General features: G+C 40.8%; 1 protein-coding gene across 2 annotated transcripts; it reads left to right on the plus strand.

Annotated features, from left to right (window-relative positions):
- The first annotated feature begins 1453 nt into the window (after positions 1–1453).
- On the plus strand, positions 1454–10486 carry LOC104958738 (sodium- and chloride-dependent GABA transporter 1-like). Of its 2 annotated transcripts, none has more exons than XM_010786515.1 (15): positions 1454–1806; positions 2830–3207; positions 3436–3567; positions 3726–3826; positions 3988–4097; positions 4240–4372; positions 5033–5167; positions 5265–5368; positions 6027–6151; positions 6335–6447; positions 7112–7243; positions 7351–7453; positions 7726–7826; positions 7990–8157; positions 8288–10486. In XM_010786515.1, exons 2-15 carry the CDS (start codon positions 2982–2984, stop codon positions 8726–8728), a joined length of 2124 nt encoding a protein of 707 aa, XP_010784817.1. In that variant the 5' UTR covers positions 1454–1806; positions 2830–2981; the 3' UTR covers positions 8729–10486. The 2 variants fall into 2 exon arrangements, with proteins under 2 accessions (XP_010784817.1, XP_010784818.1); XM_010786516.1 differs by lacking the exon at positions 1454–1806 and adding an exon at positions 2182–2279.
- Positions 10487–14130: the final 3644 nt, after the last annotated feature.

Genomic DNA, 14130 nt, shown 5'->3' on the forward strand with positions numbered 1-14130 from the left:
GAGCTTCCGACTGAAATTAGCAGACTGTGGGCTGCTGGAGAAAAAGGGCAGTGAGCTGCATCAAAGCAGAGCTGCGGGGTTAGCAGGTCAGCTGGCTGAGCTACATGTCACCAGCCTATTGGACATGCCTGTGTGCTCCATCAGCAGGTGTATAAATATGTGTCATGTTTCACACCCTATGTCCGCAGGGACTGCAACCCAGATGGGATTTTAAATGCTGCATTTCATGTGGTATCATTTAGTAGGTTAGTTCACCCCTCATTGGTTTGCCATCTGGTGCCCTCTCAGCCTGTGATAGGGAAATTCACACTGCAATCTAAACGCTCCTGATCTTGCGCCAGAGCCTTTCCAGAAGTTTGCACAACAGTCAGTGTGCACTCCCAACCTTACTGAAACTTATCCATTCGTATTATGACAAGTGAAGCAGCCAGGACACGTGGAGTTTGAAAACAGACTACCATGCCTTTAAATGTAGGAAAGTTTGTAAATCACAAACAAGTACAAGCTAACGTGACATCACAGTTCACGCAACAAAAACAGCTGAGCTGAAGAGAAACTTAAAAACTTAAGTAAATCAAACAAGTGGGCCCGTTCACATTAGTATCACTTACCGTTGCTCTTGAAATTGACGATCCACTCTTTGAAGTCATTTTTAGTTCTTGTAAATCACTTTCCAGACGGTTTCTGTAAAAAAAAAAAAAAAAACATGATAAAAAAAATCCGCGGCTGGATCCACTTTTCGCTGATTAGCTGTCCCCCGTGTGTTTTCCCGCTGATTTTAAAAACAGTTGATCTTTTACTTTAAATATGTTTTTATTCATATTTATATTCCTCGAGTTTTTTCTTCCCCTCATTTGTGGAAGACGCCAGGCTTTGGACGCTGAGTTAGACACCAGACACTGTTCCCTCCCTTTATTGACGGGTTCCCTTTATTGCCAGATTTGCAGAGAGCCGCTGACTGGCCTCACCGTCCACATAACGCGTTTGGACCAGATAATGCTGCTTATATTACCCCCCATATGTTTCCATTTTGCACCTCGACCATACATTTCATTACTGGAGGGGAGGGGGTACTCTTTTTGTGGAGGGGGTGGGGGTATTTTGTGTTGCTGGGCGTAGAGACAATTGCATTTGAAAAACAGTCAAATCCTATAAGTGTTTGAGGTAAATAACCTGAATTAAATATCTTTTAAAAAAGCCCCAAAAGTGACCAATTTTGAGAACTTTAAAATTGGGATAGTCTTTGTTTTTCTGCAGTTTTTAGGATTGCAAAACGTGAATGGCTATATGTATAGGTCAAGGCAAAACATGTGAATAGGTTTTTATTATGAAAACGGAGGGAAAGAGTACAATTTTTTTTTTGAAATATTAAAAAACAAACAAACTGCAAGTGCGATGTCAGTGTAGTCTATAGATGATGATGAGGAGGAAGAGGAAGAGGGGGGGCGACTTTGAGATGACATTGAGGCTGTGTAGATGGGAGTTGAGTCTCTGGTTGTTGATGTTAGACAGTCGCACAAGGCGAAGCGGCTGCTGCCCGTGTTGATTCAGCCTCCTCCTCCTCTTCCTCCTCCTCTTCCTCTTCCTCCTCCTGGTCTTCAGTACTGCTCCCCGCTGGACAGCTCCTGCTTGGACATCTCTAACGCTGCATGGTCCCTTTAAGTCTTTTAATGGAAGTAACATCTATTTATGTTCCAAGAAATATTGGGAGTTTACAACTTCATCCACAGGAGGAATCTAAGGATACCTCGTTTCGAGATTTGTGGCAGGCAGCGTATCCTCGGCGGCACACAACACAGATTCATTGTGAGTAAACTGGTTGGTGAAATATTGAGTCTGCGTGTGTGCGTGTTTGGAAACCTCATACTAACGAGTCTGGTTAATGCATGTCTCTTTTCTAATGTGTCTTTGCAGCGATTGTGCGTGTGATTAAATTGTGAATGAGACTGTCAGTGTGTTGCTGGGGTCAATGTAATGACTGCACGATGAGTTCTGCACCTACACGCTACAGCCAATTAAATGCCGAATTGATCGCTGTTTGCTCGTCTATTGGATGGTGCAAATGTGGAGACGCTTTTTCGTGCGTTTGATAACATGTTTAGTTCTCAATTAAGCGCATAGAATGGGGTGGATATTTGTGCAGCTTGGTGCGTAAAGCTTTTACGCATTGGACATCCCTTTGTCTCCAGAATGCGTTTTGTGTCCCAGTTTATTTGAGACCTCTCCGTATAAATTCTGCTTGCAATTTGTATGTGGATAACTGTTTGGAGAATCTGCAGGTGGGAATTGTTGGACTCCACTTTATAATGCGTTATTATCGCCGGCTGTTTGCTTTTGCTGCGGTGTGTCTTGCGCCTGGAGTGCATGTTTGGATCGTGTCATTTGTCTTAAAGTTTTCTTTTTTTGTCAGAAACATAAATTTCATTTTTTTTCTGTGGCTGTATTAATTGCAGACTTTGTTAAGGCGATCATGTGTGTGCTGATCTGGTTTGGGATGCTGTTAATTGACGCGAAATATGTCGTATGTGTTTTAGTTATGGGATAAAATCCAGCATTACTTTGCCAACGATGTTTTTTTTTATCAGTGTTTGCTGAGTTTGATATGAATGAAAATGTGTCAGGCGGTCAAATGTTCACGAGATGATAAGTGCGAGTTTTCAAATTTCAGTATAAAAGATACTGATACTTAATTGCTATTCAGTAATTCAAATGCATTGTTGAACCTGCCGAGGAGTAAATAAATGCAGTGGAAAATGTGTTTGCTTTACAATGACCGTATTTTTAGCGCCTACTGAAAAAACCGACCAAATGCTCTATTCACGATTGCAGGTTAACGGCGATTGAAGAGCCGTGTGTGCACAGGCTTCACCTCCAGACAATTGATCTAAGGGTAAGCTCTAGAAATTGCGAAACTGCTGTCTACGTGGACTGGTGTTGAAGCCTCTCGTCCGACTGCCAGGACCTTTGCAAAACCCAGAGACATGGCGACGAACGGCACCAAAACGGACGGACAGGTCACAGAACTGAACGAGGTGGCCACTAACGACAAGCCCAAGTCGCTGGACGTGAAATCCGAGAATCTAAAGGATTTGCCTGTTAGAGAAACATGGGGAGGGAGATTTGATTTTCTCCTGTCGTGTGTGGGTTATGCAATTGGACTGGGAAACGTATGGAGATTTCCCTATCTCTGTGGAAAAAACGGTGGAGGTAAACAATATTTTCACTGCTAATTTAAGCAAACTGCATGGCCCATTCAGCTCCATGATGCATATTGGAGCATTTAATTGACAGTGTTGAATACATGAAAATAATAAATATCACATATATTTAGAACCATAATTAATAGACGTTGTGCTGAAGTGTTTTAAGTGATGCGTCAGTGCAGTTGACACTCTTTTTTTGTATGTATAACTTGATTTACTTTTATCCATGCAGGAGCCTTCTTGATTCCCTATTTTTTGACCCTAATATTTGCTGGGATGCCATTGTTTCTACTGGAAACCTCCCTTGGTCAATACACCTCTATTGGAGGGCTTGGTGTGTGGAAACTGGCTCCTATGTTTAAAGGTATACTTCACAAAATATTTCTGGACAAAAGTGTCTTTATATGAGGCCTGTCTTAAAAATATGTATGGTGTTCATTGCTAAGTCAGGATTTATGGAGGCCAAATAACACATATATCCAATGATAGTTTTACACTGCCTATTTCATTTCTGTATCATAGGTGTGGGCCTTGCAGCAGCTGTCGTGTCCTTCTACCTAAACATTTACTACATTGTAATCATTTCGTGGGCCATTTACTACCTGTACAACTCCTTCACATATGTAAGTATTACATAGTATGCTCATGTGATTCATACAAAAGCTAAAACCAGCATAGGGTCAAGGTTGTTTCATTAGGAATTATAGCCTGTGATACGTGTAAGAAATGTAACATCCATAAAAGTGTCAAGCAGGAAAAAACACCATCATTTTTGTTTTTGCAGGACCTTCCATGGAGCTCATGTCACAACGCTTGGAACACAGAGAAATGTTATACAAACTACTCCATTGTAGATACCACCAATCTCACCAGCTCAGTGGTGGAGTTTTGGGAGTAAGATATTGACTGCTTTCTTTTTGCTTTAACAACAGCAGAGCTTGCATCCCAGATACACATAAAAGAGAGCCTCCTCTGCTGCATGCTTTTTTTTCCCTGTGTGTATAATAGTCCCACTGTTGCTCGCTCTGACTTACAGGCGCAACATGCATGAAATGACCGATGGCTTGGAAAAACCAGGCCAGATTCGAGCGCCACTGGCAATAACACTGGCCATCGCCTGGGTCCTTGTGTACTTCTGTATCTGGAAAGGGGTTGCCTGGACAGGGAAGGTAAGACGTTTGCCAAATGTCGGTATCCAATACATCTTGTGCAATACTGCTACTCAAAAAATGCAATATTTATCAGTGTAATATAACCTCATCATTCATTTAGACTGCAGTCAAAGTTGTCAAGATGATTTTATAATAATAGAAGAGACATCAAACACTCATGTCCACTAATCCCACTCTGCCTCATGGTGGCTCCTCTAATTCCAATTCTCCTGACATGGTGTCTATAACGAGTGTGGATTCATGATAGGAGGAGCATACGCTACAATCTGGTTTCCTCCTCTACTTGGAGCAGTTTCCTTCCCTTGTGATGCAGCATTTCGAAAGTTCAGTACATCACGTGTCCATGGCAAATAACATTTGTTTTGGTCACAAAATACCCCATCCCCCTGCACACGCTGCTCACAAATTGCTTGCAGAGTATTATAAACGCACACAGCAATTGAAAGTGAAGCTCCAGGGAATTCTTTGCCAAATATTTGGTCTCTTTATCTGTTTAGATGTTTTCTTTATTCGGAAGAAGACAGAAAATCTTAAAAACCTTCTTGAAAATGTCTGTATGGTGCTCAAATTCTAAATGTTTAAATTCTGTATGCATCATACATTTACTTATAGTTCAGTGGTGTAATGATGCTGATCCTGCTGTCTCACATTGTACAGGTCGTTTACTTCTCAGCTACATATCCCTACTTCATGCTGTTTATTCTCTTCATCCGTGGGGTGACTCTACCTGGAGCTACGGATGGAATTATGTTCTATATCACCCCTGATTTCGCAAAACTCAAAGAATCTGAGGTAATAAAATATCATCATATCATTCATACCTATGTACTGCATGCCTGAGAGAGGAGGGCTCGGCATCATGCAGCTAAATGATGTGCTTCTTTGTCAGGTATGGCTGGATGCAGCTACGCAGATCTTTTTTTCCTACGGATTGGGATTGGGGTCACTTATAGCTCTGGGCAGCTATAATCCTTTCAAAAACAATGTTTACAGGTAAGACTGGTGATGATTCACGACTAAAGATAATCTCTGAGAAAGAGATAAAGAACGCTGGCAAATTGAATTTAATCAGAGCAAGTCATAATGGCGGAAGATGGCGTTAATTAAATTGCTGCTATTTAACCGTATTGTGTTCCCATTAAAGACCATATTCAATGATACTTGGTAAGAGCCCTTTAAGGGTCTTATTAATGTGAGTTGCTGCCATGAATTGAATAACAATCTAAGGAGAAGGCTGTTTCTCGCCTCGATGTGAGTGCTAGAGGGAGGAAAATAACAACTGTGATTGCAAAGCCTGAATGTTATCTCCTGCAGCACCATGGTTCTAGGTCACATCAACAATTAGTTACATCAAAATAATTGTGTTTATTTTGTGCGCTCTAGATCTACATCTACATTTATGAAACCTACATGAAATCATTTTCATGATTTATCATTAGCTCTTTAATAAGATCTGTTTTAGTCTGTCATAAACAATACAAATGTTCAAACATCTGTATGATCAAAATAAATTAATAGCAGTTATTTATCCTCACAACTGACCCTTTCAGACCTCAGACTCTTTGCAATGTTGAATGTTTATGGAAGCTTGATACAGAGAAAGAAAAGAGTCAAGATATCAACGGGTCTATTTCATGTTCCCTCTCTCCAGAGACTCTATCATTGTGTGCTGCATCAACTCTTGTACCAGCATGTTTGCTGGCTTGGTCATCTTCTCTATTGTTGGCTTCATGGCAAATGTGACAAAGAGACCCATAGCAGACGTAGCAGCTTCAGGTAAGATGTTCTTCTTCTTTAATGTTTCTGTTGCTGCACACACAAAAGGAGCACTGTCATTGATACTGACTACTTAATACATCATTTATCATCACTTCAAAGTATAATGTGTGTGTTTGCTGTCATATCAGGGTACTATCAGTATAACCCTGATGAAATATGATTCTCCTATTTGCTATCCAGGTCCTGGCTTAGCTTTCCTGGCCTACCCTGAGGCTGTAACCCAGTTGCCCGTGTCTCCTCTCTGGGCCATTCTGTTCTTCTCCATGCTGCTCATGCTGGGGATAGACAGCCAGGTAAGGGGCTTGGGGATGATCTGCTCATGGGCTGACCTAAATATTTAAATGCAGGTACATATCATGCTGCCCACCCCTGGTCTCTGCATGATAAGCATGCAATTTGCTCCTTACGGACAGATATAGCTGAGCTTTGACATCAGCTGTCAGGTCTTTTTAAGGCAATTATATCACCTCTATGTGCCGCAGGTCTTCCTGTCTGTGTGTCTTACCCTTGTGTATGCTATTTCAGTACAAATAGGGCCACATCAACAAACAAACAAAATGTATACATGCAGTAATATTACCACCAGAACTCAAAAGAATAAGACAAAAAGGTATGACCAAATTGTAAATTGGGTAAATAGTCTTTGCATATCCGAGCTATTGCCAGAATGGCCTCCAAGAAGTGGATGCTTGGTCATTCAGAAGATTAGGTTAGTGTTTCTGTCCCATGGTTCGGTGCACACAGCAACTCTTTATCATCATCAGTCAACCTAAATACGAACATAACACTGAATAAAAAAAAGTTTCTACAAAACATTCACAGACCTCTACAAGATAAACAAAAATAACAATGCATGTATTGAAAACATATTTGTGGTAAAGAACAAAAAAGCATCAGATGCATATAGTGCACATGTCCACACTATCTTGATTTTGTTTCTATTATTCTGTTTTGCAGTTTTGCACTGTTGAAGGCTTCATCACTGCACTGGTGGATGAGTATCCCAGAGCTCTTAGGGGAAGGCGAGAGATCTTCATCGCGGCCGTCTGTTTCGTGTCCTATATAATTGGACTTTCAAACATCACACAGGTATACAGCAGAGGCGCCGTTTTTGTCATTAATGGCACACGATAAGATGCAGGCATCTACTTTGCGTAACTGAAGTTGTAACACCTTTCTTGTTTTTCTGTAACCAGGGTGGAATCTATGTCTTCAAGCTGTTTGACTACTACTCTGCCAGTGGAATGTGTCTCCTGTTCTTGGTCTTCTTTGAATGCATCTCCATATCCTGGTTCTACGGTGTGTGTCACAAAAACATTTAAATGTTCTTTACAATTTAACAGATTAAGGTAACTTACTATCACACGTGAAAAGTTGGGGTAGATAGGAAGGTTAGAAAGTGTCACACCTATCCAGACATGTTTGCGCATCTTCAAACGTCATTCAGCCTCAAGGTCAGGAGAACTCATGTGTTCCACCTCACCGTCCTCATCATCATGCATGGCAGACTGGCACAAAATTGAAATAAATTGGTTATGAATATTTTGATCATAGATTCATTTGTCTCGCAGGTGTGGACAAGTTCTACGACAACATTGAGGAGATGATTGGCTACAAGCCTTGTATATGGTGGAAGCTGTGCTGGGTCGTGTTCACCCCTCTCATTGTTGGTGTGAGTACTTTGAACTAATACAACCGTACATCTAATGTCATGACATGAAAAATGAAACAATAAATAAAGTCAATATTACCTGCCTGCAGCCATGTCGCAATGAGACAGTGCTGCCTGTAGTCAGTGTTGTCAGGATGCATAAAGCGTCTCGTGTCTCCCGCAGGGTGTGTTCTTGTTCAGCGCCATACAAATGGTTCCTCTCAAAATGGGAGACTATGTGTACCCAGGATGGGGTCAGGGAGTGGGCTGGCTCATGGCCATGTCCTCCATGATTCTCATACCAGGATACATGGTCTATATGTTTCTCGGACTCAAGGGAACTTACAAAGAGGTAAGAAGTGTATTTTCTGTTGGGTTTGTTAGGTGAATATGAGGTCTTGCTAGCCTGTTTCACTATATGTCTATCTATTCTGATTCTGCAAGTTAACCCCTTAATGATTTGTCTTGTTCTTCTCTACCAGCGACTGAGGATAATGCTCCACCCTCCTGCAGTTGTCAGGCGACCTCTGGAGAATGGACCTGAGCAGCAGGCAGAAACCAACACCGCTACCCTATCGAGCCCTGTCAACCCCGCCAGCCCTGTCAGCCCGGCCCCGGCCCCGGCTAACCCTGCCAGCCCCACCACTCCAGCTCCAGTCAGCACCACCAGCCCTGTGACTCCAGCTAACCCGGCCCCTCCGCCAGCAAATCCAACCACTGCCACTAGCCCGGTGAACCCGGCAACTAGTCCCACTGTCACCATCACCACCGCCACCACCGCGGCCAGTCCGGCTAACCCTACTATCACAACTGTTAGCCCGACCGTCCCACCACCCAACCCAGCAAGCCCAACGGAGCCTATTATCCCCCCAAACCCAACGAGCCCGACCTCTAACCTGACCAATGCAGAGGCCAATGTGTAGACAACAAAGAAACCCTCATGGAGCACGTTGACAAAAGAGAACATTACAAAGGACTTCCAAGATTTTAATTGATTCACCTACCTCCAGGGGCAATATGTGATCAAAACTGATTTTCAAACCATCTTTAATTTTTTCTGCATTTGTAAAAACCAAACCAATTATGTCTTATTGTTGGTTTTCATTCAGAAAACAATGTCAAAGACTGTTAGTGTTGACAAATACAACCATACATCTGAGTAAAAAAAAAAAAAATGTAAACATACTGTGTAATACTGTGAGAAAAGAAAAAAACAGAGATATAGTTTAGAGATTTGTTGAATATCTTCATGATTCAAGTAAATACCGTGTGAATATAGTAGATGAAGTAGTGAAAAATTGACATCATTGAAGAGTGGAAGGGATGTCAATTTTATTGTGGATGTTTACTAAACCTCACACAGTTGTCTCTTTTCCAAACGTTGCACTCTGTGAGGTAAACTACAGGCCACAAGACAAACGGGGAGCAAGCACAATGCCAATAAGAAGTTCATGTTTAGGAGCTCTTGCAAAAGATTTTGTGTGTGAGAGAGACTGTTATTTTTCCTTCCTTTTTTTTCAGTAAAAAAAAAGGGAAAACTTTTATGTGATCGAAACATTTTTAGAATTATTTTTAGGATGTTTTATACTATATGTGTTGTGATGGAGGACCAAAATCAATAGGCAGACAAAAGCAAAAACTATGCCATTTAGTGTTTGGTTGGCAAAGCACAGGGTACAAAGAAGTACAACAAAAAAAAGCACAGGGTTAGAGAAGTGATTTACAAACATTGACTATCCTTTAATGCTGACAGTCAATCCTGTTTACGTCTTGCATGCTTTCCTCAGGAACATCAGTGAAAACGTTCTGAAATGTCTCCTGACAAACAATAAAAAAAGAAGAAGAGAGAAGGCCTTAAGCCAATACACCAATTTCAACAAAGCCATAGTCTGTTTACATGACTGGCAGAATTACAAAATCCAACTTTGTATGCTAGCACAAAAACCTGGACCAACTCTGTGTTTAAGTAAAGTCTTTTTTATGTGTAATGATCAATTATAGTTTGATCAATATGTATTCAGCAATACATATGTAGATGTATAAGTCCAGGCCAGTAAGCAAGTGGTCTGTTTCTCTTTTTGTTTATGTTGTCTTTGCTTTACTAGTGAAAAGCACAAGCTTTAATTGCCCCAGACTTTTGCCATGGCTTGTTAGGACAATGTTAGTTTGCTTCTATGGCAGCTACTGTGAAAGGCATCTGGTTGAACAGAACATGTTTACTTTGAAAAGCAAAACAACTGAGCGAAAATGTGAAATGGCTACAGTTCATGTCCTGTGAATTTTGTATAAAGTTACTCTACCACAGTTTTCTCTGGAACTTTGTTGTAAAACTGTACTGTGTAAAACATGTAACTGTGAATGTCTGTAATACATTGGAAGTTATTGTCTAAATGTTGAAAAAATGGAGTTGCTGTTTTCTGCAATAATATTTTGATCACAGAAGCTAAAGCACATATCTTACAGAAATATACGAGATGATGATGACAATGAAGATACTGAGGATTATATTAAAAATAGATACTATGTCTAGTAAAACAATATTGTTTTGTATATTTTTAACTGTCTCACTGCCTAATGTAAAACATAATATAAACATGATATGTATTTAAATGGTGTCACATGATAAAGCACGATTGTTATGTTATACAAACAGAAACAGATTGAAAAAATAAAGAATTATAGAAAATATAAATTCAATATATGCCTGGCATATGTCCCTTATAGCATGTGTGTTTCAAGTAGCAACCCCACGCTTTAACCATTACAGTCAAATGAAACATCAAAAGAGAAATAGAGAAAATTGTTTCAAGTCCTTCCTTATGGTTTATTAAGTGTCAGAAACAGAAGCTGATAGAGAGGCCTCGGCATGAAGAACATCCCCACAGAACAGCTCCTGCCCGGGGGCCTGGCGTGCCCACCCGCCCCATCTCCCCAACCTCTTATAGCTCTGTGTGTTTGATTCTGTGTATTTGAGTGTGTGTGTGTGTGTGTGTGTGTGTGTGTGTGTGTGTGTGTGTGTGTGTGTGTGTGTGTGTGTGTGTGTGTGTGTGTGTGTGTGTGTGTGCCTGCATCTTCTCCCCCACCTCCTGCCATTGCTGCTTCCATTAGCTTCCAGTGTGATAAAAGAGACAGCACCAGCTGACACCACCACAATGACTCGCCGTGGATAAAAGAATGAGATGTCCCCTCTAGTAGCTCGTGGCAAACTGTGTGTGCCTGTGTGTAGCTGTNGGAGGAGGGAAGGGAGGGGGGTGGGTTGTTATGGACAGAAAGCTCTGTTGGAGTGGACTGGGGTTTGAATAATGCCCCTAATGGCAGCTCAAATAAACTATCCCCCTTTATTCCCAGTTGTGTCATTGAGCATCATTACCTATGAAAACCAGTCACCAGCATGATGACCCAAACTGATGTCTTACATCAACAGGAGCCATAGATCATTGTTTTTGGCAGGGGGAGGACAGCGACGAGGAAGGTCTTGATTAGTTGGGACCAATCTAGCAGAACACAATTAGTCTTCCACAGCTTCAGCAGTGATGGATCAAACGTCTTTACAAATGTACCAATATATATTCAGTATATATATATTTTTGTTTTTTCCAGAGAGGATGTACAAATAGCTGACCTAATTTGTAACTTCTTTCTCCAACAACCAATACTTGCTGCCACCTTAGTGTCATGCTAATTCCTGTGACTCATTGATTGAATTAGGAATGTTGGCTTCATTGCCTCTTCAGAGGTTTGATCATAGTTAACACATCAATGAAAATGGTTCCTCTATAGTATTTAGATACTTGAAAAATGTGCGAGCTGCAGTAAGACATTGTCACCTAATAATATCTGGATTGGGACTAGTGATTATTTGTGTATAGTTGCTTTTAGAAATCAATGTTACGGTTTTATTGCTTACTTAAAAAGCCCTGAGAGACTGTGAGCTATTTGTCTGACCTCTTATTGCCCTATGTCCCCTCCTGCACCATGAGATCCTCAGAAGCATGGCTGCTGGTCGTCCCAAAGTCCAGGTACAAACAGAGAGGAGATAGCCGTCGCTGCCAGGGCTGCCTGAGGAGATCAGAGCGGCAAACTCTTTTTAATCTCTTTTAAAAACCCACATTTTCAGAATAGCCTCTATTTTATTAATGTTTTTTCACTGGTTTGTTTTACTGTGTTGTATAAGGTTTGTTTTACTTCCTTTGTTTCAATAAGGTTTCTACGTCATTTCATTCTTTGTATTTAATTGTGTTCGGTTTTTCTCTAAAGCACTTTGTAACATTGTTTGAAAGGTGCTACACAAATAACCTTTATCATTATTAAAGGTCTGCCTAAAGAGACACCTCACCTGTCAATATTTGGACAGTCTATTTTATATAGCTGACCCCGTTGTGTCACTAAATCTGACAGGTCACACATTCCAGTGTAATATTTGTTGCTAAAATGACTGACCCTTTAAGATAGCAGTTGAAGATGGTGGAAAAGTTGATGCTGATGTCTAAACAGCTTGGATTTTCATTCAATCACTCTTACGGCTTTTTATTATTCTGTTCTCATTTTGTCAGCCCATGTTCATCAGTTTTCTCTTTCTCGCCTTGATGAGCAAATAAAGAGATCAACTCCCAAACCCCCTCCCCATCATTTCTTATCTCATTATGTGAATGATCTGCAGCCCATTTATTCTGTCACTGTGATAAAGGGGTGTATTCATGAAATGGACCATCAAATATGTACATTTTGCATGTGTATGTACCAGCACTGTCCACATGAATAGATATAAAAAAGCACTAATTAATACGACACCATTTTTCATGCAATCTCCGGGTCTGTTAGCTCCATTTTGTGGCCGGATCTGAGCAAGGGGACATTGTTTGGTGTTTAGCATTTCTTGGCGCTCAATGTGGCGAGCCTATTTTTAAAGTTAAAAAGTGCTTGCAGTTTGGCCGCAAGAGAGGACACTGAAGAAGCAAACTGGTGATCTATGATGCTTTTATGAAAGGATGACAGAACGCTACAGCTTATAAACTCACACAGGCTTCAATGATTAATCCTCATAGCCCACTTAAAGGAAGGAAAACTAATTCTGCTGAAGATGAAAAGGCAGATAATTATGTTTATACTTTCTCTGTTTTTAACCCCATTGCCAAAGGATTTTTTTTTTTTTATCATAACGCCCTATTGGGTTTATGTTGTTGTGGGTCACTGAACCTGCATATTTTTGATGTGGATTTTGTGTGATCATTTGTGACATTTTTCCTCTGGTGCATTTGGTTTGCTCCAGACTTCTGTCTGAGGTACATTCACCCGAGAATTCAAAGCAAATACATTAATGAATAACTAATCTTTGCAGATGCATGAATCTACATATCAATGTAATCAGAGGATGTTGTGTGCATGGCTATTTCCAGCAGAGGGGCTGAGAGGATGTCAAGCATGCAAAGCCTCTCTGCATATATGCTAATTGGGCTCCATTTTCCAATCTGAATATGAACCTTTCTGAAATGAACTTGTTTACCAGTTCGCTTTTTAAGGTGTCATTTTGCACATGCACGCAAACTGCACTGCTGCTTACTTATCAAGCATTTATGCCGTGCAGCTGGGTGAGATTTGAGATTACCGGGTGCACTCTGGGACATGTGAAATTGTGGATTCCCAAAGATTTTTTCCGTTTGATACTGTGCTCTCGTGACACAGCAAATATTGCAGTTTGTTCAGGCAGCGAGGCTCGGAGACAAGCAGAGCATATGATTTCAGTACAGATGCAAATGTAAGTCTGAATCCTATCCCAAAGAGGTTACTCTGTCACAAATCATAAGCGCTTATCACCCGCGCCGTAGAAAATCTATGGGTTTGAATTAACAAATCCCTATACATATAGACCCTTCAGAAAGGACTTCAATTTACATGACATTACCCTTCCCCCACTTTGCCAGCTCATAAACCTTCAACATCACACGGAAAACCTTGCACCTGTCTGATGTCTAATGAAAATATTTGTACTATTCAAATGTCTGTTTCTGTACACACAACTGTATAGTTTTCTTGTATCATCTAAAAAGGGGACGGCATTTTCAATGAAGGAATATTGAAGCATCTGTGAACAAAGTGAATCTCTGTGAGTTAATTTTAAGTCACAATAAAGAGGCTATTTCAGCTAATCAGGAAGACTGTCCCCAGCTACTTTCAGTTTGCTGTAGCGCTTCTTGTCTTTTGACACAGCTTATAATGTCTCCCCAATGTGCCAGAGGCTTATGGGGGAGTCATTGTAGATTACTGCCTGGGTCAAACACTGAATGCAAATCAGGCCGAGTAACAGGCACTGGAAACTGGAATCAGG

Source organism: Notothenia coriiceps, unplaced genomic scaffold, assembly GCF_000735185.1.
Source record: "Notothenia coriiceps isolate Sejong01 unplaced genomic scaffold, NC01 NC01_scaffold00029246, whole genome shotgun sequence".
In the NCBI taxonomy this organism is placed as follows: Eukaryota; Metazoa; Chordata; class Actinopteri; order Perciformes; family Nototheniidae; genus Notothenia; species Notothenia coriiceps.

Excerpts from the sequence above, each read along its gene's own strand:
- LOC104958738 (XM_010786515.1), top strand. The coding sequence starts at position 2,982 with ATGGCGACGAACGGCACCAAAACGGACGGACAGGTCACAGAACTGAAC. Across the intron at positions 3,208-3,435 it reads CTGTGGAAAAAACGGTGGAG|GAGCCTTCTTGATTCCCTAT; the intron begins GTAAACAATATT and ends TTATCCATGCAG. Across the intron at positions 4,373-5,032 it reads GGGTTGCCTGGACAGGGAAG|GTCGTTTACTTCTCAGCTAC; the intron begins GTAAGACGTTTG and ends CACATTGTACAG.